General features: G+C 55.4%; 1 protein-coding gene across 1 annotated transcript; it reads right to left on the bottom strand.

Moving 5' to 3' along the window:
- Positions 1-863: 863 nt before the first annotated feature.
- KIAA1522 (KIAA1522 ortholog) lies at positions 864-27,479 on the bottom strand. The gene is given in 8 exon segments (XM_037149566.2): positions 864-2,085; positions 2,724-2,750; positions 2,753-5,278; positions 5,369-5,485; positions 6,030-6,153; positions 6,395-6,450; positions 6,534-6,704; positions 26,954-27,479. Coding segments are annotated over 8 exon segments (3,279 nt in total). The 5' UTR covers positions 27,189-27,479; the 3' UTR covers positions 864-2,062.

A 27,479-nucleotide genomic window follows, 5' to 3' on the forward strand; every position in this document is an offset into this window, starting at 1 on the left:
ATCTCGGCCCCACATACCACTCTACCCTCTCCCATTAAGCAGCAGCCACAGCCAAGTTTTAATCATTTAATTAACACTTGAAACACAGCTTCAGGGCAGAATGAATGGCTTGTTTATATAGTCATTATCAAAGACTCAAAAATTTAAAGAAATATATATATATACTTCTCTCTCTAACATTTCTGTGGAAATTAAAAATCAGAGGCTTTTGGTCTCTCCATCTGCACTAGATCAAGCTCATTTGCCCCAGAGGACAACGAGGGGATGTTTCTAGATCCTCCCTTTGTCCTCTGTCCCACCCGGTGGGGAAATAAAAGGTTCCAACTGAGGAAAAGGAGCTTGAGTAACATTTAGAGAATGGAGGGCAAGAGGGAATCTGGGCTCCCTCCCACCTCCAGCAGCTCCAAGGCTGCTGCCAGGACCTGGTTTCACGGAGGCCCTGGCCTGGTCCTGGTCCTGGTTCCCAGGGGCTTGGATCAGGAGCTCTGAGCAGAGCAGTGCTATTGACCATCTTCCTTCCTCAACTCCTGGGGCAGGCACAACACGTAACCGGCAGCAGCTCTCCATCAATTACCCAAAGGGCGATGGTTTACGGCTCCAGGAAGGAAGCAGTGAGAGGGCCAGAGGAACCTGGGCACTGGCACCACATCCCATGGTCCCAGCTCTCGTTCTGGGAGGAGGCCAAACTCCTCGGTGTAAGAGAAACAGCTAATGGGAAGCTTCCTTGCCAGACTCAAGCCTGAGTCACTGTGCAAGCCACAGGGGCCGGAAGGGAAGCCAGCTTACCTAGAGAGGTGGCACAGGCTAGAAATGGTCGCTAAAATTCCTGGAGGGCACATCAGTAGCAGAGATCAACTTCTTGGGGGGGGGGGGGGCAAACCACACATCCTGCTCCCTTAGAGCATGGAGTGACCTCCCCCCTCCCCCAATGATTACGGAAGAGCCTGGAATAGGATGTACCTCCCGCTTCTCATGCTCTCATCACTCAGTGCCAGCTCCCCCCAGTGGAGCCACCTGTGCTGAAAGGCAGCTGCACAAAGGCCATGAGCAGAGGCAAGGGAAGCCAGGTCAGGGGAGCAAACCTGTGGGGCTGGGCCGGGGCCACCGCCCACATGGGCTGTGCCTGTGGCAGTCTCCCCACCACCCACCTCTTTAGTGCTTCTGCCCGGCTGAGAGGGATGCAGCTTTGTCCCTGAAGAGCTGTGCCTGCCCACCCCAACCTGATCAGATGAAACAAGGGACAACTGCCAAGTGACCCCCAAGATGGCTCCCTATACTGTTCTGCCCTCTAAGGACAGAGCCTGTGAGCCCTTCCCCTCTGTTCTTTCCCCACCCATGGGACCAGGCAGCCTCCCACTTCCTGTTCCCAGCACGGAGCACCTAGCATAACTGGAAGGCAGGAGGGTGGTTGGTGGTAAGTTGAGGCACAGGAAGGCTAACCCTTGCTGCACCTTTTGTGCTTTGGAATTCCACGGCCTTGCTCCTGCCTCCAGCCTGTGGGAATGCAACGACTTGCCCACCTCCAAGAACTAAGGAGCAAACTGGATGAGAAGGATGGTCCCAGCTATGAGTTGGCTGCCAGGGATCGATGCTGCCGCCATGTAAACAGGCCCTTGGAATGTGGCTTCATGGGCCCTGGAGGGTGGACATGCAGTCTCCTTTTGAAAGTGCTTTGATTCCAGACTACAGGGTGTGCATGATTTGGACATTAAAAAAAACAGGAGCCCAAGGGAGGTGTTCTCCCAACTCTGACCTCAGGGCCAGCAGGGGGCGCAGCTGCCCACTCCCACCAGCTACCTCCTTCAAGATGAGGCTAAGGCCGAGACTCAAGTGGCAGCCGCTGGAGGTGACTCCATTAGGGAAAAGGCATGAGAGCTGGATGACTTGGAGGACAGGGTCAAGACCAGGCTTGCATAAATATTGAAGGCCGTGGAGGTTAAGGCTGCAGGCATCCTCTCTACTAGGTCAAGTCTCTGCCACATCCTCTCATCCTTGGAACTGCTCAGGTCCCTGAGATTGTATTCCTGGGAGGGGTCAGCAGTGCCAGTGAGATGCCTGGTGGTTAGACCAGCTCTTTCTGTGGGTCTGTGGGGGGAAAAAAAAGGAACACTCAGTAAAGGGCCTCCCCAGTTGGTTCTAGACATTAAAAGCCCAAGGCACATTCTTACCCCTCAGCTCACTGACCAGGCAACACATTAGACAATTCACCGACATTATCTGACACTGTGGTGGAGGCACCAACGTCCCCACCTGGCAGGCAGGCGCTTGAGGCCGGGGCGGGCAGACAAAATGGTGAAGCTGGAATTCAAACTCTGTACTTCTGATAACAAAGCCCCACACAAGAGGGATAATGAGGGAAAGAAGGGGAAGGGTCTAGTCCAGGAACATGTATAGAAGGCCCACAGGACCCATGGTAATGGACAACAGGGTGGAGACTGCGGGGAGGGGACGGGCAGGGCAGAGCAACAGAGAGAAACTTGGGACAACTGTAATTGAATTAAAAAATATACACACACATGGTATATGTGAAAAATAAAGCCACTGAAAAAACCAAGCCCCACATGCCATGCTTCTTCACAGCAGCTCAAGGCTGCCAGTCCGCCCTCCCCAGACATCCTGAGACCAGGGCAGTCAAAAGGTCCAAGAGCAACCCCTAGTGCAGACTCCGATACCCAGCCCCATCACCAGCAATGGGACCCACACCCTGCCACCGCCCACGGTACCTGAGCCAGGCCGATCCAGCTTCTCCGGCCGACCAGCTGCACCACACCTCCATTCTCCGCTGGCTCCCCCTTAGTCCTGCCCTCAGCATGAGGGAGCCCATTGGTCGGAGGAGCAGTGAGGGGCTCAGCCCGAGGAAAGCTGGGAGAGGCGGGTGGGGGCACTCCCACAGAGGGTTTGCGGGCCACAGGCGGGGGAGCCTTCGGTGACTTCTTTGAGGTCTGCGGCGATCGCTGCTCCGAGATGCTCCGAAGTTCAGCCACCAAATTTCGCTGGAGGTCAGCCTGGTTCTCGGGGGACACAGGCCGCTCCAACTGCAGCTTCTTAGTGCCCTTGGAGAAGATGAAGCTGGCCATAGAGGCGGGGGACTGGGGAGACCGTGGCTCTCCCTCAGGCGGCCCATTGGGCTGGGCACTCCCAGGATCTTCTTTGGCAGCCAGACTGGAGGCCTTGAGTCGGATGGCAGCTTGCAGCCCTGGGGAGGGGGCAGGCGCTGGACTGGCCCGCCCTGACAGGGCCCTTCGCAGTGGCTTCTGGGGGGCCAACGGCCCTGATGCTGGAGTTGGAGCCACTGTGGGAGCACCCACAGAACGCAGCCGAACCATCTGCAGGAGGGAGGGCGTGACCAGGGGGGCACCGGCCTCCTCTCTAGGAGCCCCACTGCCCTTGCTGCAGCCCACTGGTTCCTTCCGAGGAAGCTGGGCCACGTGCCCTGCGACAGGACTGTCAGGGAGGGCTGGCGGAGCTGGAGGGTCTGGGGTGCCGTGGGGCTGGCCCTGAGAAGAGATGGTAGCTGAGGGCGAAGCAGCCAGGGAGCTGAGAGGAGCCGGAGGGTCTGAGAGGCCTGCAGGCTCAGGGCCAGCCACGGAGAAAAAGGCCTCCTCTGGTGGGGGGAAGTCAGCCATGGACAGGTCCTGCTCCTCGGGCGCAGGAGGTGGGGGTGGGGGCCAGCTGGGGTCTTGGAGGGGCTCCTCAGCAGTCTCTGGGGCAGATGGGGCCTCCTCAACCACCTCTACCTTCTTATTGGGTGGTGGGGGTGGATGATAAGATGGGGGTGGGGATGGTGGCGGTGACTGGTCTTTGGGGGCAACAGGAGACTCCTGCGGTGGGGCCAGGGATGTCTGCAGGGTGGGACGGGACTCGGGACTGGCATCCATGGTAGCAATTGGCCCAGGGACCAGCGCAGGGGCAGCCAGAGCAGGGGCAGCTTGGTTAGGATTCTTGGGCTTGGAAGGAGGTGGGGAGAAGGGGGCCAGCACCTTGGGATGAGGAGGTATGACAAACCTGTCACCAAGGGTGGTTGACATCTGCGGACCAGAACGCTCTGAGGGGGCTGGGTCAGAGAAGGAGGAACACAGAGAGGTAAGGGAGGAGGAGACAGAGGCCCCAGGAGACCGGAGGGAAGTGACACGCTCTGGTTTAGGGGGTTGGACCTTGCCTGGGGAAGCAGGTGTCCCTGCTAGACCCTTGGGAGGGAGGGTAGGGGTACCACTTTGGCTCGAGTACCCACTGGAGGGTGACAGTGTCCGTTCTGGGGAGCGTGGCAGGTGCCGGGAGCCACCTGGAGACAAGCCAGGCACCCAACTGCCTGCTGCGTTGGATGAACAGGGGGCTGCCCCTGTCCCTTCGGACCCACCAGTGGTGGGCGGCCGAGGCAGCTGTGGCTGCTGCTTCCGCTCCGGCTTGGGAGGCAACCCCAAGGGCCCATCAGGAGCCGCTGAGCTCCGCTGACGGAGTGAGTAGGTCCGGCGGGGAGGTGGTGGGGGCCGCTTCAGCTTACGTAGGGACACGCTCCGGCTGGACAACTGCCCGCTGCTCCGAATACTGACAGTGTCCGAGGCCTCAGCAGTGCTGCCCCCACTGGGAGAGCCCCTCCCGCTGCCCCCCTGGGGCGGGGGTGCCACACTGTTGCTAGCTACAGAGCCCTCTGGCCGGCCCTCAGAGCCACCCTTAGAGGACAGGGTGGAGCCGTCCGACACGATGGTGTCAGAGGACTGAGAGTGGCTCCAGGTGTCACTGGAGGAGGACGGGTGGCGGCTGCGGGGCTGTGGGCTGGAGGCCGAGGAGAAGCGGCTCAGCGAGCGGACGGAGGCCGGGCTGGCCGAGTGCAGGCTGCAGCGGCTCAGGGTGCGCAGGCTGCAGCGGCCCAGGGCCACCACATCCACTGTGGGTGGTAGGACAGCATGTGGGATCAGTTTTGACAAGTAGGTGGCCTGGGGTGAGATGGACATGGCCGGGCTCAGAGGCTCAGGAGGCCCTGCCCCTCCTGTCAGTCCAGGCACTGCTAGGGACATGGGCCGGGTAATTGGTGGAGGCTGCGCCCCGGTAGACCGGCCAACAAAGGTGTCATCCCGATAGACACGGTCAATGTGGCGCTGCAGTATGGTCTCTGCCTTGGACTCAGCCTCCGCCTCTGCCTCCAGCGCCAGCAGGGACACCCGGACCCCTGCTCCTGAGGCCAGACCTGCTGGACGGCCATCCACCGTGGGGATTCGCACAGCGTCCCTCGGACCAGGAGGCCGAGGAGTGCCTGGTGCTTCGCGCTCACTCCGAAGGCCTGGAATGGACAGGAAGGACTTGGGAGTCAGCAGGCGGGTTGCCCAGGGCTCCCCACCCACCACTGCTACCCCCATAACCCAGGGCTCACCGAGTTCCTTCTGCACGTGCTGTGGCAGGCCCAGCACCGTGCTCCGCCGTTCCCGCCGCCGCCGCCCTGACTTCCCTGACGATCTGGAAAATGAGTCATGGGGTCGAAAGGTGGAGCCTGGGGGCCAGTACAGGGGAGAGAAACCATTAGAGCAGGTCTCGGGACATTCTGGAGACTATTAGTAACTCCGCAAAAAAAGATTTTCATAGGCAAGCAGGCGTGGGCAAAGCTAGGTCAGACAAAGCTAGGTACTTCTCTTCTGTAAGACTTCTGGAAGGCTTTCCCATTTTCCACTAGTGAATACCCACTACGGGTGTTAGCATGCTAAACACTTGGTATTCTTTCCAATACTATAAGTGCTCTTGTCTTCATTTTTGGAGAACATCAAACAGAAGCTCAGGGTGGTTAAAAGTTAGCCCAGGGCTACATAGCTAGTGAGTAGCGGTATCGGACTCGAACCCAACCCTCAACTGCCCTGCTCTGCAGTAAACGGGCATCTTGACTGCAGATACTCTGTTTCCTGAATTCACTGAATCACAGAGCCTCAAGAAATGCTAGATGAGAAGGAAAGCGGGATGCAAGCTGCAGGCGCTGGGACCCAGACGGTGCCTGCCCACCACCCGTCCACCCTGCCCAAGAATCCCAGCTGGTGGGCAGACACCTTTGCGCTGGATCATCTCAGAGCGGATGGAGAGAGCATCCTCTGCTGTGGAGCTCTCAGCCATGTACGATGTGGTCTGGCTGCAGAAGGAGATGCTATCTTCATCTGGCCCTGTCCTGGAGGACTGTTGAGGGAAAAAGGAGATCAGGTCCTGGCCTCAGACCAGGACAACCCCCAGAGGCCTGGATGGGGTTTACTGTTGCCTCTGCAGGGCCCTCCCTTAGAATGTCTGGCTCGGATTGCCCCCAGCATCACCCTGCACTGAGCAGACACTTCATGGTACAGGAAGCAGACAGATCCAAAAGGGTCCGGAGACAAGAGGGAAAAGGAGTCAGAATGAGCGGGGGGGGGGGGGCAAGGCTCACCTGGAGGCTCTGGGTGTCTCCTCGGTCCCAGCCACCCTTGTTCAGTTTCTGTTTCTCTGGAAGATACCAGAAAGGTGTGTTGGGCCAGGCCTCTCACCTCCAGAGCGGAGAGGAGTGCTGCACAGAGGAGGAAGGTTACCTTGGTGCTGCAGGGAGCGGAGCCCCTCCTGGGCCTGCGTGTGCAGCTCTTCCAGGTGAGGCAGTCGCCCGCTGGGGAAGAAGACATTGTCCTGGTGCTCGTCCACTGCAGACCCAGGCCCCTGGCCAGGCCCTACACTCAGACGCTTGTCATTCTCAGCCTTGGCTGAGCCTAGAGGGATGGGAGAGGAAGAGAAGTGAGGCCCAAAGGACAAGGGCACTCACAGCCGCACAGGGCCCCTGCACTCACATGCAGTGCCCACTCGGCCAACCTGTACACACAGCCCCAGGGCCATATACAAACAACATCCCCACGCATACCCAGATCTGAGTACCCACACCACACAAAAGGCCCCACACGGGACACCACACCGAGGGCTCACAAGCCCACCGCATATGCATACAACACCCACAGGCCTCGTTACGTACACAAAGCACCCAAGTATAAACATATCTGTGTGTACAAACTGCACATGAGGGGCCCCAACAGAACACACCCAGCTCCCACATATACACACAACATCCACAGTTCCAGTTCCACGCATAACAAACAATACCCAAACACACACACAACTGTGTACCCACACGTCACTCAGGGCCCCATGCAAAACACCAAGTACCCATACAGCCCACAACAACTACATTTCTCTGATCTCCAGACCCCAAGCTCCCCTTTACAGGAAAACAAAACAACACCCACCCTTTTCATAGACACCTTGGCCAGGGCCCAGACAGAAGAGACCACGGGACACTAGGAAGAGGTGGGAGCTAGCAGGAGTCATAACCAGATTACCAAGAAGTATCGGGGAGGAGGAATGAAGCAGGGATATGGCCTCTTGGGTCCCCTACTCACCCACGTGGCTGTCCTTTACAAGAAGAATAAGCAAGGTGGGGGAGAAAAAGGACCCAGGCCCCTACACCCCCCAGAAAGGAAGCTCCAGATGCTCTTGGGAAAACAGTCCCAGGTATTCCCCTCTCCTGCAGCTGCCCCTCACTCCCCCCCCACACACACACACAGAGGAGCCAGGGATCCATTACACAGGATCCTGTTACAGGCCCCGCCCACTGGGAAGTTGGTCATCTAATCCTGGGAATGGGGGACTGTGTCAGCACTCTGCAGCCCCAGCCCCGCTTTAAATGGAACCCACAACACAAGCAAAATAGCTGGGAGGGTCATGTGACCTTGGCAGTCAGTACCTTGAAGAGGAGCAAGAACAAAACACGCCATTAACGGGCCACGCCCACGGGTCAGGGGCTTCAGTGGCCCTTTCCTCCTCCCCCAGCCCAGGGAATGAATCCGCAGGAGTCCCACAAAGTCAGAGCTGGGAGGTCTCTCAGTGGTCCTTTCACCTAATCCCAATCTCAATTTTAAAAATCGGGAAAGGCTCAAGGAAGAAAGGAATTGCCTGAGGTCACCCAACAACTCAGTCAAACTGCACCACAGGACGAAATCCCAAGTTCCCAGAGGGACTTCCTGGGTCGCACGCAACCTGGGGACCCTCTGGCCCCCATGCCTTCATCCAGGCCTGAGAGTCCAGTTCCTGGGAGAAGTGGCCATCCGCCCACCCTCCAAACCTTCACCCCAGGGGGCTTCTAAACAGAATCCCACTGGTCATGCTCCCCAACTTCCAGAGGAATTGCTTTTTCCCTCTACTCTGCTCCCCATATTCCTTCCTTCCAGACACACCACCCAGGGAGGGGGTGCCCTTCCTTTCCGAACTGAGGTATTGGGAAGTACCCAGTAAAGTGTGGGTACTCCTTGGAGGCAGCCTCGCCCCAGGGCTGCAGGCTTCAAGGTCAGAGACACCTGGATCCATCCTCCCAAACACAAGCTGGGCCAGACAAAGGGAGCGGCAAAGCAGCTGGACAAAGGCGTGGCAGGGAACAGGGGAGTCTGGCCTCGTTACTGGACCCCATCCCCCATCGGTTACCCTTCCCCGGCCTCGATCACCCCATTCTACATCAGGGTCTGGCAAATGGAAATGTCGGGGATACCTCTTCTCCCCCAACCCAGCCACATCCACTCACCCTTCTTCTTAAAGAGCCCGAGGAGCGCGGGAAGGTGGCGGCCCAGGAATACCACCATGACAGCGGGCGCTACTCGGACCGTCACTATCCTGACCTCTCCAGAATGCCAGGCGAGGCGACGCCTTCCCCACAACCCCAGCACTAAGGGATACAGCCCAGCTGCGCTGCGCAGGTCCTGGCAGGGAAGGGGGAAGGGTTGCTCCCCAGGTCCTCCTCCCACCTTGGCTACTGGCCCCGCCCCTCTACCGACCCCGCCCCTCTACCGACCCCGCCCCTCAAGTGAAGCGAAGAGGCAGGAACCCTCTGTGTCTCACAGAGAAAGTGGCGGCCAGGGCCTGTGGGTGCTTGGCTCTGGTGGACAGTATGAGTAGAAGGGCTGAAGATACTCAATTCCAGGGTCAGACCACGAACCCTGTCCCCAAGTCCTTTTCTAAAGAGTCAGGAGCCAAAGCTAAGGCAGGGCTCCCAGCTGCCAGATGGTAGGTAGAAGAGCCACTCGCCTGGACTTGGCATGGTGCCCACCCCTGGCCCTCCTGGCTGGTGAGGGTGATTCCCTGGGGAAGGAGTTCAGAGCGTGGAGCGGCCAGGCAGAAGACCAGAATGCCTGTGGGGATGGCCAGGCCATCAGTGGAGAGGCCCCTGAAGAGATGGCGCCAGCCCAGGACACAGTACTGGGAAGCCAGGAAGCTGCCCGGAGTGGCAACCCTCATGTGTATGTTCAGCCCCACACTTTTCCAGTGACTTTCTTCCCACTTAGGTAACGAGACAGCAGCAACCCAGAGAAGCACTGTGAGCTCCCTGAGGTCACAGAGCAGAGACAGGCCTTCACTGTGACTCAGGGACTCTGCTGGATCACCAGGCAGAGAGAACAGAATTAGCCAAGAAACAGCTCTTAAGTGAGGGCAGGAGGGGAGCAGTACTTGGAGGGGAACGCAGGTCCAGGTTCAAATCCACACAAGTCATGACTTCATATAGAAACAAAGCCAACAACTCCTCTTTATGAGATTATTATATCCATTCATTCGATCAGCAAATACTTCTTAAGCTGGTCCTAAGGGGCTGTATCTAATGGAAAACTTTCTCCTGTTCACCAGCATATCCCCAGTGCCTACACCAGTGCCCAGTAATACTGTGAGCTCAGTAAATATTTGATGAATACATGAATGAGACAGACTAACAATATAATTTTAGATAGGGAAGACTCAAGAGCTGTGACAGGAAGAGGGTGCCTTCAAGGGACATCAAGGAAAGCCTCTCCAAGGAAAGAACGCTGGAACCCAGACCTGAAGAATGAGGACCAGCCAGCAAAAGCATGGAGCCTCCTATACAGAGGCATTCGGCAAGTACAAAGGCCTTGAGGCAGGAGCAGTGGGTTTTCCAGAACAGAGGCCAGTGTGGCTGGAACATGGTGAGCCAGAAAGAGAATGGTGGGAGGTAGGAGGCGAGGGCAGGAGCCGGATGTGGTAGGGCCCCGCAGGTCTCAGCAGAGCCTGAATTTCCCCCAGGAGGTTGGTCAGTAAAAATGAAGGTTAACCTGACTAATGACCATGTTAAAAAGAGATTCCCCCTAGCAACTCCAAAAGGTGTAACGAAGACTGTGGAAAAGAAAGCCCATGAACTATAAAGTGCCACCCCCACCAACTGGCCTGAGGATATCTGTCTCACAGCACCCTTCTCTCCAAGTCCCTAGGGACTGAAGAAGTCCCAAGGGCTCCCATGCTGCAAGACCCCTCTGCAGACCCTTCCCCCTTTGCTGCCCCACCTCTAAGAGACCAGTCAAGCAGATGGCAGAGCCCCTGCTCCCTGGAAAACAAACATCTGTGGAGCTGGATAGTGTATATGTCTGCAAATCACTGAATTCTAAACGCTTCTAAAAAATTGGCATTTAATCCCCATTTTACAGATGAGGAAATGGAGGCCAGAGAGGACAAGCATTATCAAGCTGGGAAATGGCGGCAGGGCAGCTTTTGCACTCAGAACAACTTGGCTCTGAAAGCCATCCTCTGTCCGCTGTGTCAGCTACAAACCTGATCTCCCCTCTGCAGAAGGGCCGAGGGGTCCCATACCCATAAATTCAAGGTTTCTTTTCTCTCTTTCTTTCTCTAAGATTATATTTAGTTAGAGAGATGGGAAGGGCGGGAGAAGGAGAGGGAGAGAAACTCCAATGTTGAGAAAGAAACATTGATAAATTTGTTGCCTCTTGTTCGTGCCCTGACCAGGGACCAAATCTACAACCCAGGCATTTGCCCTGACCAGGAATCAAACTGGCACCAACCAACTGAGCCACACCAGTCAAGGCAATTCACATCTTCCTGACCACTTACTTTCCTCTTCCCTCTCTCTTAGGTCAGGCCCATCCACCCCTCTTATTAGTCCCACTCAACCAGAAAAGAGCAGTAGACTAACACTTGCAGGGTGATTAATTCGTGCCAGGCACCGTGCCAGGTGCTGGTGGAAGGCAGTCTCTGCCCTCATGGATCTTACAGCAACAGCCCTTCGAGACAGGTACTCGAAGATACTCTCCTGGTAACTGGTCACTGACCTGTGAGGCTCAGAGAGCTGCCTTTAACCACGCAGGGTGCTGTCATCCTCGGCTTCCCCCTAACCAGGAAACAAAGGGCTGAGCTCCTACTAAGTCAGGGATGGGAGCACATCAGTTCCTCAAGGTCCCAAGTGCACAGCCGGAGAGTCAGGGTCACAGCTGCAAATTCCCAGCCAGATCCAAGGCTCTCACTCTTGATAACGCCTGGTTGCCCCAGCAACACCCCTGTCTTCTCCCACCCACAGTTTACCCAGAGCTTGAGGCTTCTCTGAGATACCCCACACACAGGTCTACACATCTGTGGCTTGCTAAGGGAGGGGCTCAGAAACCTGAATCTCAGATGGAGGGCAGGTACTGCACAAAGAAATCCAGGCCTTTACTGAAGGAAAAAAGAAGAAACAAAGAAATTCAGTCCTAGAGAGTGGAAGGACCCTTACCAAGGGCACACTTAAGAGCCCATGTTCTAGGACCTTCTTCTGCTCCAGGAGTCCAGAGGTGCAGCCTAAGCCTCCCCTTCTCCTCTACCTGCTTGAAAGAACAGGCTTCTGGATCTGAGAAGACACCTTACTTCTGGACATGCCCCCCACACATACACAAGGCACACAAGGAAGCACATATGCAAGTTCACGAGCTTAGGTCTGGTCTACCAGCAGAGGTGGGCGGGCACACACCTCCAAAATGTCCCACTGGGCCCAATCCCACAGGTGGGCGCTCTCAGGACCACATCCACAAAGCACAGCTAAGCCCCAAGTCTACATCCTCTTCACGCACAAGCTGGACTACAGACTCACACAGGGCCCTGCCAGGTGGCTGTGTGCATGGGAAGGCAGATGCACGTACCCCCCATTCTGGGGCTTTCCTGAGCCTGGAGACAGGGCAAAATGGGGGGGGGAGCCCCAGCCCCCAAGGCCATGCGCATGCGTCTGCACCGTCTTGGCAACGTCCTCCATGGGTGAGGCCTCAACCTGCCCTATTCCAGTGCAAGGGGCGGGGGTGGTGGCGGCGCACCCACAGCCAGGCAGACCTGACTCAGAGGACAGGAATGAGGGGGCGGGCACAACTGCCCAGGTGGCCTCTCTCGGGAACTGGAACCCTCCAGGCCTGACCTTGTCCCCACTCCACACCCCCCTCCACGTTCTGAGTGTGCCGCTGGACAGCTCAGGAGCCAGAACTCAGGGTGTTTGGAAGCTCTAGGCCTCAACCCCTGACTGGACCAGTGCAAAAACCAAAGCCCAAGAGGACTGGGGTTGGCCCATGGGAACTGAACCCAGAGCATATGTAGACTTCATTCTTTCAGAGGCAAGACAAAGAGAACTAAATATAACAAAAACTTTCAGGTGGAGACACTTTACACTTCTCAAAACACTTTCTCTTCTAGTCTTGTACACACCTAACAAGAAACCTGAAAGGTGCTTGTGACACTCCCTTTTTACGAAGGAACAAGAGGAGACATCAGGGAAAGTGACTTGCTCAAGGTCACCCAACCAGGAAGTGGCCCAGCCCTCGGTCGAACCTGGGAGTAGAACCTGGGTCTCACTCCAAAGGCCTAGCAGTTCTGAGTCTGAAGGAGTTAAGGGGTGAGGGGCCGCAGCCTGGGTCCTTGCCCAAAGAGGGGAGGCTCTGCACCCCACCTCTGCAGAGGGGGAATCCCCCTCCTTCCTTCCCTCAGTGGGAAGCCCCACCCAGCAGAGGCAGAGCTGACAGGCCGGTTCTAAGATAAACATTAGGGGGCAGGGAGTGCCCCGGACCGGGAGGAGAGGATCCCATCCTGAAGGTGCCTTGGGGAACGGCAGTAATACAGAGAGGAATTAGCTACAATAATATTAATAAATGTCATAATGAGTTTCCGGGTCAGTGTCTGCTCTCAACAATGATATAATAATCTCTTTCAGTAAGGGAGTAATTTTGACTTTCCAAAGCCCTTTCCTTTGTTCCTTCAAGGCACGATTATCCTCCTATAAATGCTGGAGAGGCAGGTATCAGTCACCATGAAGCCAGGGGAGGAAAAGGCTGAGAGTCAGAGGTCTGGACTCCAGGCCTTGGACAAATGAACCAGTCTCTCTGGGCCTCAGTCTCCTCATCTGTAAAGTGGGACTAACCCTCTTCACAGACTGCCTGGGAAAGTGAATGTCTCTTAGTGTGGGGTAGGTAAGGGGCCCTCTCAGACCCTTACCACACAAAGATAATAAGCTCGCCATTATAGAGTGCTGATTCATTGAAACACACATGGTCTCATTAAATCCCCGTCATCGTACAGAAGCACTCCCCAAGGGTCAGTGACTTGCCCAAGGTTACACAGCTGGAAACAGCAGAGTCAAGATGTGAGCCCTCTGACTGGCTGAAAAATCACGTTCTCACGCCACCAGAGGCTTCCTCTCCCACCCACTTCCAGAGCTCTCTTCAAATCTCAAGTGGACTTAAGGACCATTAAGATAGGGTTTGATAAGGGATACTTAACATAAGCTCCCTACCAGGTCCTCGGTGCCTTAGCCCCATCTGACAGCCCTGGCTCCAGTTTGGGAGGGAAGGGAATTGGAGCCCAGACCCAGATATCGCCCCTGCCCTGGGAGTCAGGAGTCCTAGGTTTGAACTCTCACCATCTCTCAGCTGCAACGTGACCCTGAGCCAGGCTCTGGCCTTTTCTGGGCCTCATTTTTTTTAGCTGTGAGGTGGGAGGGCTGGAAAATTCTTTCTCAAGAGCCTGCAGTATGTATGGCTTTGCTCCTAGAAGGAAGGCAGTGGTCCCTCACTTTGAGTCAGGGCCTGGGGCAGCAAGGAAGCTCAGCTTATCTCAGAGCCCTCAGACCAGAGGGGGAAGCCCAGGGCTCCTACACGCAAGTTCAGACATACAGTTGGTCACAAGCCTCTCTGCAGGAAAGGGGAGGAGACAGGGAGAAGCTGGGTGGAGGCATGGGGGTCAGGAGGAACAAGCCATCTCCTTGCTGAGGGACCTACCAAAGACCCCCGAGGTCCCCAGTCCAGCAGCAGAGATGAAAAGAATTTCAGGTGGTCTAATCCCACCAAAGACTTAGCCCTTCCCTCAGTCTCATCTGCAAGAGGGGGATGATAAACCTCCTACCAGGAGGAGGGCCATGTGGAAAGCTGACAGGACAATGCAGGGGACAAGGAGGCCAGTGGGAGTTGGGGGAAGTTCCCTGGGCTCCCAACTCCACTCCTCCAACAATCCCCCCAACTGTCCAGGACCAAGCACCCCCCCACCCACCCCCCACCACCCGAGGAGGTGAATAGAGTCATGGGCCCCACGATCCCAGCAGGTTAGAGTCTTTCCAGCAGTGAGGAGGCCTTGCCCCTCCACCCTCGCTCTCACCCTTCCCCAGGGTCCAAGGGCCTTTGATCCAAGGGAGCAATCCTTCCTGGAATCCCTCCCACTTTCCACCTGCTCCCTCTCTGAGCCCGAGGGGATTCCATGCTCAGTCCTGAACTGCCTCCCCTCCCTCACAGCGCACCCTCTAGTTGTGTTCCTCAGAGTTCAAACTCCCCGGAGCCTCAGGCTTTCTAGGCCCAGAGGACTCCCAGGCCCTTCAATCATAAGAGGAAACCATCTATCCCTAAACAGAGTGAAGACACAGCTTTAGAATCTGACAGACTTGGGTTTGAACCAAGATTCGGCCACGTCCTTCTTGAGTGGCCTTAGGAAAGTGACTTCACTTCTCTCAGATCCAACTTCCTCATCTGTAAAGTGGGGAGAATAACAGCTTCTAGATGGAGGACAAATGAATCGATGTAAACGTTTAGCATAGAGCCTCGTTTTTATCTTTGTGTTATTATTTCTGCTACAACCCCCGAGCCGAGCAGCCCTCTCTGGCCCTTACTCTCCACATCTGATTAATCCCAGGTCCTAGCACTCCTGTCACCTCCTCTGCAGTGTCCCTGCAGCTGCCACTCCTCTCCATCCCTACAGCCCCCACCCGGTCCCTAACCCTCACCCCATCACCTCTCCCCTGGATTACTGCAACAGCTCTGACTGCTCGCTCTAGCTTCCACTCTTACCACTCCACCCGCCAACCTGTCCTGCCTTGTACTTGCCTGCACACAGAGCCATCTCCCTCACACACAGCTTTCACAGGCTCCTCCCTTGCTCAAGCACCTTCACTGGCTCCCTATGGCTTGTAGACTCCAGCCCTACCTTGCTTGCCTTGCCTTCTTTCTTTTCCCTAATCCTCTCACAGACCAATCAAATGGATAAGTACTCGTCCCAGTCCCATACCTGGGCCTGAGACAGCAGAGGCTGAGGCCAGGGAGGCCTCAGAATCCTCTGCACAAGTAAAACCAAACGTACTGAAGTTTGCATTCACAACAGAACTTCTCCCAGGCGCCAGGAAAGGGCCTCAACTACTTTTCTCTCCAACCTCCACGCTGTCTCAACTTCATGCCTTCACTCACAACCACACCCCAGAGAAGAAATGTATCTCATTTAATCGACAACCTCATCCCAACCCTGCAGTCACTTCAAAGACCAAATTAAGACCATCTCCTTAGTTTTCGAAAACTGACCCCAACCCAAAAGCTTTCTGATACGTGGCCTAGAACACTCCCCAGCCGCCACACTCACTTCTCTGTTGCCTTGACATCACATTGGTTTTGGAGGAACACCTTAAAGCCTGGTTGACCCCTGAGTTACCGCAGGAACTGGAAGAGCAGGCTGCTAGAAGCCCCTGGCCTCTTCCTTCAGGGCCAGAGGGCAGCAAACTGTAAACACAGCCCTCCTAATCTCTCTTCCCACCACAAATGGTCACAAGTCTGGTCCTACAGTTGGTTCTCAGGAAACCATCAGTTCAGAGTAACCATGAAATGGCAGATGAAGAGCCCCAGCCCCACCCACTCCATGCAGATCCCAAGAGGAGAGACAGGTGGGCAGAGCCTGGGTTTCAGGAGTGCTGGGACAGGGAGTGTACCGGAAAGTCCTGGAGGCTCTCATCAACCCACCTGCTGAGGAATCCTTAGACCGCCTACCAGAACTTAACCCTTTTCCTACTGTTATTTTGATTATCATGATTAGTCTTCAAACCACAGCAGGCAAATGACCTTGGGCAAGTCCATCTTCTCTGGACCTCAGTCTCTTTATCCATGAAATGGCTAGCTACACCGTAAGGGTCCCAAGAAGTCACCTAAGCTAAGCCCCCCTAGACACTGCCATAGGAGCCAGGTAGGTCCAGAGAAGTGAGAGCAATCTGCTCAAGGTCACCAGAGCCCATACCACAGCCACACTGAGAGCCCAGACCCCCAACTTCCCAGCCCAGGCTTTTTTCATGGCCCCCTGCATGGACAGATGAGATCATCAGGTTCAGTTCAGAACCTGAGAATGTGGGCCATCCTGAGAAATTATGGGTAGATTTTCCCACCACAGCAGAGGGCGCCCCACCCCATCCACCCTCCTGGGGATTTCTCACTCCCAGTGGGGATTCTCTCACTCCCAAAGACCAGTTGATACCCACCCCTGTTGGAAAGCCCTTATCTTCCTAGGAGATTGGGTGGGGGGGGCAGTGAATCCCCTGTTCCGCCCCTACCCCATCTCTAGATTCACCAGGTGGGGGAACTAGGCACCCTCAACCACCCCTCCCGCAGCACCCCTTGGGACTCAGGGATACCCTGAACTGCCGCACCCCCTGGGGGAACCCAGGAATCCCACCTCCCAGCTCTGGGGTGGGAGGCCTTCCCCATTCTTCCCTCCTCCCCCCAACTTGGACGCTGGAATGTGACCCGAGGACGGATCCCGCAGCACGCTGGGAAAGGCTGTGTTCCAGCTCGGTGGCTGCACTGAAAGGGGGGAGATGCGGCAGCGACCACAGGGACAGCGGGTGGGGGTAGGGGGACCGAAAGGCTGCGGTGTTGCAAGTGGGGGTGGGGAGGGAGCCCAAAGAACCAGTCCGACTCCTGATTGCGCCAGATGGATGTGGCCCGGAGCCTCCAGCCCCTGGTTTCCAGCTTCTCCCCTTCACCTTTATCTCCCCTCCCTCCAGCAAACTTTCAGCCTGTTGGGGGCTAAAGCCTGGAAAACAAGAGTGTGTATGTGTGTGTGTCACGCAAGTGCCTTAGGGTCTGTCTTTAATCCTGAGTGTGAGTTTGGCTGGTTGTGCGGTTCTGAACCTGTGTGTACATCTGTGTCCCTAACGTGTTGGGCAACTGCATCTACATGACTAATGTGTGTGTACGACTGTGGGTCTGAATCTGTGTGTGTGATGTAGTTCGTGTGGCTATGTAAATCGTAAACATAGGTATATGTGTCTGTCTCGGGATCTTTGCTTCCTCCAGCGATGGTGTGGATAGAAATGTGTATGTGATTTTTATGTCTGCACATCCATACATCTGAGTGGGTGTTGTGTGTGTTTAAATTGTGAACATGTACATATGCCTGTCTGTGGGTATTCGTGTATACATGTGTCTGTGTCTCTGTGTGCATGTGAAGAATCGGGTTTGTATGCGGGGAATTCCCGGCCCCCCACACTTACACCCGCCAAGCCCCGGGAGGGGGCAGCAGCGGTGGCGGCTGTTGCAGCAGAGAGACCCTCCTCCCTGCCTGCCCCGCCCCCACCCCGGCCCCTACCTGCCGGCCGCTTCGCCAACCGCCCGAACCGCCAGAAGCTGCGGGCCCGGGGGCCGCTGGGGGCCTTCCTCTTGTGGTGTGAGTTGCCCATGGTGGTCACGGGAGCCAGCACAGGAAACCTAGCACAGCTCAACCAGCCGGGCCGCCGGGCCCGCAGCCCCGGGAGGCAGGCAGAGAGAGGCGCGCGGGCGGCCACCGCAAGCGCCCCCAGCCCCAGCTCAGCCACGCCCCCAGGCTCTGTGGCCAATGGCCGGATCAGGGGCGGGGCTGGTGGAGGGGTGGGGCCTGGAGCGCCCCATCGGCTCCGCCCCCCAGGACCTGGGAGACCAGCTGAGCCACCCCGCCCAGAGCGCTCTGGGAAAGGCATGGCCTGTCCAGGTGAGGCAGGCAGGTAGCTCGCTCTCCCAGCCCAGAGGCCGCCATTCTGAGGACTGCATTGGAACGGAGTTAATTAGGAACAGGGCTCCAGATAGGAGGGGTCTAGAACCCTCCTGCTGCTAAGGTCCAACAAACATCACAGGTGTCTGTATGTACAAATATCAATCTGACCATATCTCGGTAGTAATGGTGTTCAAAATAACAGTAGTACCTTGTTACAATAGTGTGTAGTATGTGTCAGGCACTGTGTAACTGTTTTCATACATTACTTCATTTCATCCACAAAACAATTATGTAAGGTAAGTACTTTTATCATTCCCATTTTACAGACGGGGAAATTGAGGTTCCATGAAATCAACTGACTAGTCCAGAGTCAAACAGCATTAAGCTACAGAGCTAGGACTCAAACCCAGACTGACTCCAATGCCCACTCCCTGTGACATCGCTCCTCCAGTTTATGCCTCTGCCTGACCTTGAAGAAGAGCATAGTAATTTGGAATCTGTAACTGTGTGCTTGAACATGGCTGTGTAGTTGTGTACCTGTGTACATACCTGTGACCCTGAACATATAGCTTCCTCTCCATGTAATCATCTGTATATGACTATATGCCTATATCAGTATAATTTATTCTATTTCCAAATGTTTCGATGTGTACTTTTGTGTCTCTGCCTATGTAATTGTGACTGTCTCTCTCAAGGTGGCTGGAATCATGGGCTTTATGTATTTCAGTGGGTAACAACCTGCCTGTGTACATGTCAGTATAAATATGTGTATCTATGAACTGTGTGATTACAGGTGCTTTTGTGTATCGGTATGACTGTGTATGTTTACTGAGTGTGTGCCCATATCTACATATGTGTGGGTGTGTAAGTTTAAGTAATAGAGATTATAGTAGATAGACATACGTGAAACTACCCATGTCTGTGTGCATCTCCCCTTGTTGAAAAAACAACTCTTTTTTTTTCAACCCCAGGCCAAGTTATCGCCTCTTCTGAAAGCCTTCCAGGCAGTCATGCTGCCCCTCCCCTCTGCGTCCTCATAAGCACCCTTGTGCCCAGGGACCTTCCCAGATGCCCACAGCCTGGGAAATGCCTCTCCTTTACCATCACTCTGCCCTGTCTCTCCAACTAGGGACGGCACAGTATAGCAGAGAGAACACTGGGCTGGGAGTCCAGAGTCCTCAGTCCTAATCCCAAATGGCTCATCCTTTCTGCCACCTGGGCAAGCCCATCCAGTACACCACACTGCCTCTTATGCCCAGGTTCCAGAACACCCTGTTCCTTCTCTGCAAAATGAGAAAGTCAGAGATGTTCTCCCCACCTCCCCTGATGCTCATCTCTTGTTAAGAGTCTGAGGCGGATAACAGTGCAGTCTCTGTGGAGCTGTGTTTTACTCATCTATTCAGAAAATACTCGTTCACTGTATAGCAAACTGTGTGCACAGGACTCCCTGCTGGGCACAGAGAAGAGGGTCCTAGTGTCTTAGCTGGAAGAGACCTCAGACATCTGCTAGCCCAATTCCCTTGACTTACAGAAGGGAAGCTGAGGCCCACAAGGGGAAAGGTAGTATGGGGGAGCATAAACTGAGTGGGGGCAGATGTGCAAAGAGCCTTGAAGAATGCCTGTGAACCACGTACCATGGCTCTCACAGGAGCCCGTGCAAGAGCTGCCCACACGCACCAGTTCAGCCTCTTCTCCAACCTCACCCCTCTCATTCTCAGAACTCCAGCTACACAAAGTTGCTTGCCACTCACCACGACACACCTCACATAGGCCTTCACATATCTCCTTTCTCTTCCACCTTTGCCTGGAAGATTCCCCATTATCCTCTAGGCCCTGCTCCACAGTCTACTCCTCCGTACAGTTTTCCTTGCATGCTCTCCTCCCCCAGCTCAGTGCTCTGTGCTCCTACAGGCATTAGTGCTGCCCACTGATAGAAATCTGATCGTAGCTCAAGACTCCCCAGCACTGTCTCAACCAGATGACAAGTCCCTCAAGGGCAGTGATGGTCCTGGCAGTTACTTCTCTTAGTAACTCCAGGCCCAGCCTAGCGTCTGGAACACAGTAGGTGTGCCATACGTGTTGAACAGAAACTGGTGGAGGTGGAGATGGTAGGGCTTGCATACTGGTGGAGGTGGTGATGATGGCGATTAAGTACTGGTGGAGGTGAGGAGGTACGGGCAGAAGAGTCCAGGGCACTCTCCCAGCTTTACATTCTTTCACAACAAAGGCTGCGCTTGCTCCATAGCCAAGAGCATGGGAAGAAGTAGGTGGTACGGAAGGAGTGTGCACCAGAACTCCTGGAAGCACAACACTCAGCCTGAGTGTCCCATGACCCTGTGACCCTCTTGGACAATGTTGGGGAAGGCCTGTCCCAGGGAAAGGCCTGGAGAAGAGGGTGACAAGCGGCCCTACTTAAAGCAGACCCCACCAGTAGCCTCCTGGGAATCACTTTGCTGAAAGATATGGGGTTTAAACCTCCCTGTAAGCTACTTCCCATCCGTACCAAGCACAGAGCTGGGCACCTTGTGAGTGGAACTGATGGCCCTTGAGGAACGGGCCCCAAGGACAGTGGACACAAGGGCATAGAGTGCAGTAGAATGTAATAAACAGGGAGGTGGACAGTGATTTTCCCCTCCTGCCCAAGGAATGTTTCCACCTGCTTCCTTCCCCAAGTGAGCCAAAGGGCTAGAGATGGCCAAGGGGTCTGCGGCTGGAAAGGAGAGGTGTGCATACCTGCCCTCCCCACCCACCACGTTCACCGTTCACCGGGCCCACGTAACAGACAGCGCCTCCTCTCCTTAGTCTTCAGCGGCGTGCTCAGGCCAGGAGCAGCTGAGACGGCTTTTAGAGTTTGGGGAGAGGGGGATTTCCGAGGGGCAGGGAGGCGGGTAAGAGGAAGCTCAGTGCAGATTTTCTAGTCTCAGGATTTAGCCACCCCAGTTTAGCAAACCTTGCTGGCAGACTTGATTCAGGGGCAGGAGAAGAAGAGAATAGTGGGGGGTCCCCCCCCCACCTGAGGGGATTTCCAGGAGAATGCTGGGATGTGTGCCATGGATGCAGATTCAGGGCCTCCGCAAGGAGGGAGAGGCAGCTGGAACTGCGCACCCCCAGGTGTCGGAGGTAAGAGAGGGGATGGCGGCCGTCTTGGCCTCGGCTTCCTGCTTACCTTACCCCACCCCTGCTAGAGGTGCCTCTCTGGGACGGGAGTTTCCACGTGAAGTCTGACGCAGGAGTGGGAAAGCTGAGGCAAGTCTGGCAGGTGTGGGCCCCTTTTGAACCTCTAATGCTGGCTGGCTCTGTGACCTAGACCTCTCGGCCTCAGCTTCCCACCTGCATGTGCTACGTGGGCTCCCTGTGACATCTTGGGCCATCAATTCTGAGCATCTAGGATCCGGAGATGCTCATACACCAGGGGCTCATATCAGATCACCCACCTGTCACCCAAAGCCACTTAGTGCCAGGCCCTGTGCTGGGCACAGGGGAAAAGACAGTCACCGCAGCTCCTGCCCTCAGAGTATTCAGGACAGTGAGGTATGGTGACTTCTGCACCCCACAGGGCTCAGACCGCCAGCTGGTCCCATCCCCAGCAGGTGCCCCACCTGATTCTAGGGTTGCAAATCCCTGAACCCCAGCTTCTCCTCATCCTTTCATTGGAGTTCACATGTCACCTCCACAGGGAACCCATCCCCAAGCTCCCCCTGGGATCACCGTGCTCCCTCTTGTATCACATTATTTGACCCTTAATTACCTCCTTGATCTTGGTTCCTGGCCCCCTTGGATTGTGAAGTTCATGAGGACTGGGACCTTGTCTCTCATTCATCTCTCCCCAAGACAGTGGCTTATAGTAGGTACTTATACCTAATATTAAATACTGAGTAAGTATTTGTGAAATACACTAGTGGGGCTGCCTCTCTTGTCTGCACCCAAGGCAGACAATGTGCATCCCTTCTCAGGGGCCTGCAGGAAATGAACCCAGACTCCTCTATGGAAGTCACTGCCCCACTGAGTGACACACAGGCCCTTTCCTCAACAGGGAGGCATGGCATTATTAGGCTGTACTCTCCTCCTCCACCTTCCTGTGATATCCAGGCCCTTGGGTCCCCATGACTTGTCCGTGACCAATGGGAGGCCCTCCTCTTCTGGGTGCAGTTGCCACCCCTCTATCCCCAGCCCCTACCAGCTTGCTCCTTCAGCCCATTCTCAAAGCCACAGAATTCTAGAACTAAAAGGGATCTCAGAGGCCAGAAAACCCTATCTTTGTCAAGACAGGCCATGTCTGGCCCAGAGTTGGGCAGGACTTGCCCAGGTCATAGAGCAGAGCAGACCACAACCCAGGAGTCTCTCCACAACCCCACGCCAAGGGCAGTTCTCCCTGAGTGCGTGGCCAGAGTTCCTCTGGTTAAATCCACTGGGCCTGGCAAGACAGCACCTGAATTCTCACTATGGGTATAGGAGCCGCCCACACGCCCTCCCCCCGGCCCCGCCCTCGCCCTCTGCCCATTCCCCAAGAGAAACCTTCGGAGGGCTACAGACTCCTTTCCCCAAAGCTGGTCCCAAGATGCTACAAGGGTTATTCCTCTCCAGAATCAGAAACACGTGCAACCTCATATTGTTTTGTTAGGAGAGTGGAGCATCTGGTAGCAGACTGAGTGCTTCTGTCACTGCCATGCTGTGAACATCACTTCCATGCAGGCGGGGACCTTGCCTGTCACGGCCCAGGTATTCACATTACCTTGAACAGCGCTGAACACTACATAGTGCAGAGTGTGTCTTTTTCAGATGAATGAAGCTGAGTAACCTTGACCAACTTACTTTCCCCCTTGGGGCCTGTTTCCTCACCTACAAATGGTAGTCAATGCCTGTCTCCCAGGCTGTTTCGAGGACAGGGAAAACACTCACAAAGAAGCCTAGCCAGGGCCTGGCACGTAGAACCTTCATGTTACTTCTCTTCAAATCAGCCAGCTCCCTGTCCTTCTTCCACACCCTGCTCACCTCCTCCTGAAAGCCTCCCCTGATTATTGGGCTCCAGGCCTGGCATCTGGCCCAGAAACACTTCCTTCCCACACGCATTTGTCTAGAGACCAAATGACATTTCTGGAAAATATGGATCCCTGTTTGTTTGCCTTTTCTCCTGCCTGTACCCTCCCATTGGACAAAGGTAAGACTCCACCTTCTGTGGGTTCTCGGTAACCATCACCACCCCCAGTATGCAAGGTGTCACCAAGTGAGTTGTTTTCCAAACATGCATCGGGATGAAATTAGCCAATTCCAAGAACCTGCTACTGTCTGGACCACCCTCTACAGTTCAACGCACTCAGTCTGTTATCTAATTTGATCCTTGAAACAGCCCTGTAGACCCTGGGTTTAATGTCTCTGTTTCACAGATAGGAAAACTGAGGCTTGGAGGAGTTACTAACTTGCTGGTATCTTGGTGTCTTGTGGCCTGAGGGGGGCAGACCAAGGCAGCACAGTTATCCAATCGGCCCCAGAGCCCATCCTTTCAAACTGGGTCCTCAAATCACAGGTAGTTAATCTTAAAAACACAATAATAGCAATCCCTTGCATTTCTGTGCTGACTTCACTTTCATGTAATTTTCCCATCCTCTCTTATGAGAATCTTGGAGAAACAGAAAAGTTATAGATCCATCAACAGAGACAGTAATGGACTCAGTGAGGCCACAGAGGCGTTGCCTGCCCCCCGTCATGGGGCCTACCGTAAGCCACTGGGCCAGAACTTGAACTCTCATTTGCCCGACTCTTCCCATTCTACCAAGTTCCCTCACTTCTCTCTGGGCCTTTCCCATCTGTGAAATGGGTTGAGTGAGAAGACCTTTACGCCTTACCCAGGAGTCCATGTCCTTGGGAGCATGATGGAAACAGAACCAGTTCAGGAGGCAGATGATTTAAGTTCAAATCCCAGTTTAGGTGAGAAATTTTTCAACCTTTTTCATCGCATGGCACACATAAACTGATTACTGAAATTCTGTGGCACATAAGCCCTGGCTGGTGTGGCTCAGTGGACTGAGCACGGGCCTGTGAATCACAAGGTTGCTGGTTCCATCCCTAGTTAGGGCACATGCCTGGGTTGTGCGTCAGTCCCCAGTAGGGGGTACATGAGAGGCAACCACACATTGGTGTTTATCTCTTTCTCCTTCCCTTCCCTCCTCTATGAGTAAATTAAAAAACTCTGTGGCACATCAGAAAATATATTTTTTGCCTATCTGACAAAGAAAAAAAGGTATGATTTTGATTCAGTCACACCAGAAAGCTATTGCTGTGTTGGCCGTTGTCTTTTTTTATTTTGCAACCTAAGGGGAAAGAGGTCAGTGCCCCTGACTAAACAGTCAGGTATCACATGTTTTTTAAATTCTTGCGACACACCGGTTGAAAATCACTGGTTTGGGCAAATCACTCACTCACTGTCCCTGAGCCTCAATTTCTTCATCTACAAATGGGTTCAAATGAGATCATGGACATGGGGCTCCTGGCACATTCAGAATAATCAGTAAATGTCAGGTTACCTCTCTTGTCTCTGTAGGTCTGTGCAGGGAATTGGGGGGAGCAGGGGGATTCCAGAAGACCAGTGCTCCAAGTTCTATGTCAAACTCAGCCTTCCCATCTCACAGCAGGGACCCAGGTTAGAGGAGCCAAGACCTGCACCTCCGGGCCTTTGGTTCAGAGAACGGGAGAGGGGACATAATGGCCTTCCTGGCAAAAGCCGACCTCCCAGGAATTTTCTGTGCACCTGTCCTTCCCATCTCCCCCAAATCCCATCTGAACATTTTCCCCAGAAAGAGTTAAACCCTCTTTGGGCTTCCCCCTTCCGGACCAACGGTGCCAGTGGAGATTAGAGAGATCGGATTTATTTTTCTTAATAAACAGAAAAGAAGTAGAGCCAGGCAGGTGACAAGGAAAAGACCGAATAATAGGAGGTTGGAGCAAAAGGGAGCAGGACTTGCTCCAGCTGTACCTGGGGCCACCCCCAGAGCTGAGGAAACAACAGCCAGGGGCAGGGAGGTGTTTCCTACACGTGGGCTCAGTCAACTGACCTGCTGCCCAGAAAGCCCCGTGCTACCTGATACCAAAACCTAAGGCGAGGGGAGGCCTGACCACTGACCCCATGACCTCTAACCCAGGCTGTTGGAGCAGGGACCCACGGGTGGGCTTTCCCAGCCTCTGCCTCCAGCCTGGTCCATTGCTGCGGGGCGCACCACTAGCCTCCAGTCCCCAATCCTGCGGTCTCACTGCAATCCATCCTGTTGCAGTTCTGACCCAGCGCTTCTTGAGTGAGACAGGGACGACTTTAGATGGAATCCCGGCCAGGCAGCCCCGGACAAACCCCAGGTCCTGTTGGGACTGTAGAGCCCTGGGTAACACCCCTTACCAAATCCTCCCTCAGAACCTCGCTCGCCATTCAGGGTGCTGGGGCTGGGAAGTCAGCCCCAGCACCCTGACTTCCGTTTGTGGCAGCGCTGCAGGGGAGCAGGGCCCTCATCCAAAAGGAAGATCAGGTCGGATGGCATCACACAAGAGTCTTTTCACCCTCTTCCTGATCCCTGAAGTGTTCCTTTAATTCTCCTCCAGAGGAGACGGCTGAAGGACACGGGGAGGGTAAATACGGGCGGAATGGGATGGGCCGAACACGCTGCCATTTCCTCACCTCTGGTGCAGCGGCAGAAGTGAAGTAAAGGTAGGTAGACGTGGGAGCATGGCAAGCCCCAAGGGAGCCCCACCCTTTTGCAGAGACGCCTGACCTCCCCCTCAAATGAGAGACAAAAACAGGGAGAAATGAGGGAACAGCCAAGCAAGTAGCCAAAAGAGAAGTGACCCCAGCAGGGATGGGCCAAGTCAGCCTCCTCCCCTTTGGACTGCCCGTCCTCAGGCCAGAGGGAACCCAGAGGCAGGAAATTAGTGATTGTATTTTAAGCACTCGCCCCAGCCCAGATACAGCCTCTCAATTAACTTGGGCCTCAGTTTCCCCCATCTGTAAGCACAGGTCCAACACAGGCACATTTCTAACAGGGGTGGGGGAAGGAGTGAAGGGGAGGGCGGGGTGGTTCCCATGGGTGAGCTCACCACACCAGGAGGTGGATGTTTGCAGTCTGGCCCAGGTGAGTGGTGAGAGCGACCAGGTGGGAAAAGCTAACACTGCCAGATTTTTTTTAAGTCTTTATTTTATTTGATTGATTGATTGATTGATTGATTTGAGAGAGAGAAGGGGGGAGGAAGGGAGAGAAAGAGAGAGAAACATTGATTTATTGTTCCACTTATTTGTGCATTCATTGTTTGCTTCTTATGTATGCCCTAACCAGAGGTCGAACCCACAACCTTGGCTGGCGTATGGGGACAAAGCTCTAACCAACTGAGCAACCCTGCTAGGCAACTCTGTTAGTTTTTAAAAACTTAAAGCATATGGGGCTGGCAACCCAGATCCACCCAGCCAGCTGAAGCACCTTTTGAAAGCAGGTGACCTTCCAGACCCAGGAGGACCCCCTCAACACCACCACCAAAGCCACAGGCCACTAGCCTCTCCCATTGGCTCCAGACCAGGTTCAATCCCTGACCCCCTGACTCAGCAGAGGGCAGAATCTGGATGAGTCTAGGGGATGGGGGATTGCCTTACCGTCCCAAGAGCCAGACTGCCAGCACTTCCTGCTTAGGTCAGGGATCCCAGATCTAGCCGAGGGCCCCCCCCCCTTCCTCAACGTAGAGTGTAGGCTGAGTGTAGGAAAAGCTGAGGGTCGGCGGAGAATGGGGTTGCCTGGGCTGAGCCCTAGGCCTTTCCACCTCCCCAGCACCGACGCCTAGCCTCAGCCCCCTCCAACAGCCGCGGACCCCCAGCGGAGCCACCCTGGCCGCAACCTGGGCGCCGCCCGCCGCGCAGCCCAGGTGTCCGGCGCCTTACCTCGGCCTTTGCCCTTGGCTCTCCTGGCCTTGTCATCCGCCTTCTTGGCCCGGGGGGCGGCTGCTTCGGCGCTCTCAACCCCCGCCGCCTTCTTCTTGCGCCGCTTGCCCCGCAGCCAGTTGAAGGCTCGGCGGAAGCCGGACGTGCCCGAGCGGGACTTCTTCTTGCGCGGGGGGTCTCCCGGGCCCCCAGGCTCGTCCGCCGCAGGTGCGGCGGGGGGCGCGCGGGCCGCCATGGCGCAGCGGGCGGACCTGGCGGCGGGGTCAGGCCCCCTGCGGCGGGGCGCCCATGCGTGGGTCGCACGGCCGGCTACCACGGGAGACGCGCCCGGAGAAAAGTTTGGGCGGCGGAGGCCGAGCCAGCTAGCGGCAGGAGGGGCGGACCAGCAGCGGGCGGGGCGCGGGGGGACGCCCGGAGGGACGGAGCCCGGAGAGGGAGCGGCCGCGGAGTGGGAGCGGCGCTGCCTGCTGCTGCCCCTCCCCGCCGCCCAGGCCTGGGCGCAGCGGGGTTGGAGGAGGGCGAGGTT

The sequence above is a fragment of the Artibeus jamaicensis genome, unplaced genomic scaffold (assembly GCF_021234435.1).
Source record: "Artibeus jamaicensis isolate MK-2021 breed Jamaican fruit bat unplaced genomic scaffold, CSHL_Jam_final scaffold_847, whole genome shotgun sequence".
Lineage (NCBI taxonomy): Eukaryota > Metazoa > Chordata > Mammalia > Chiroptera > Phyllostomidae > Artibeus > Artibeus jamaicensis.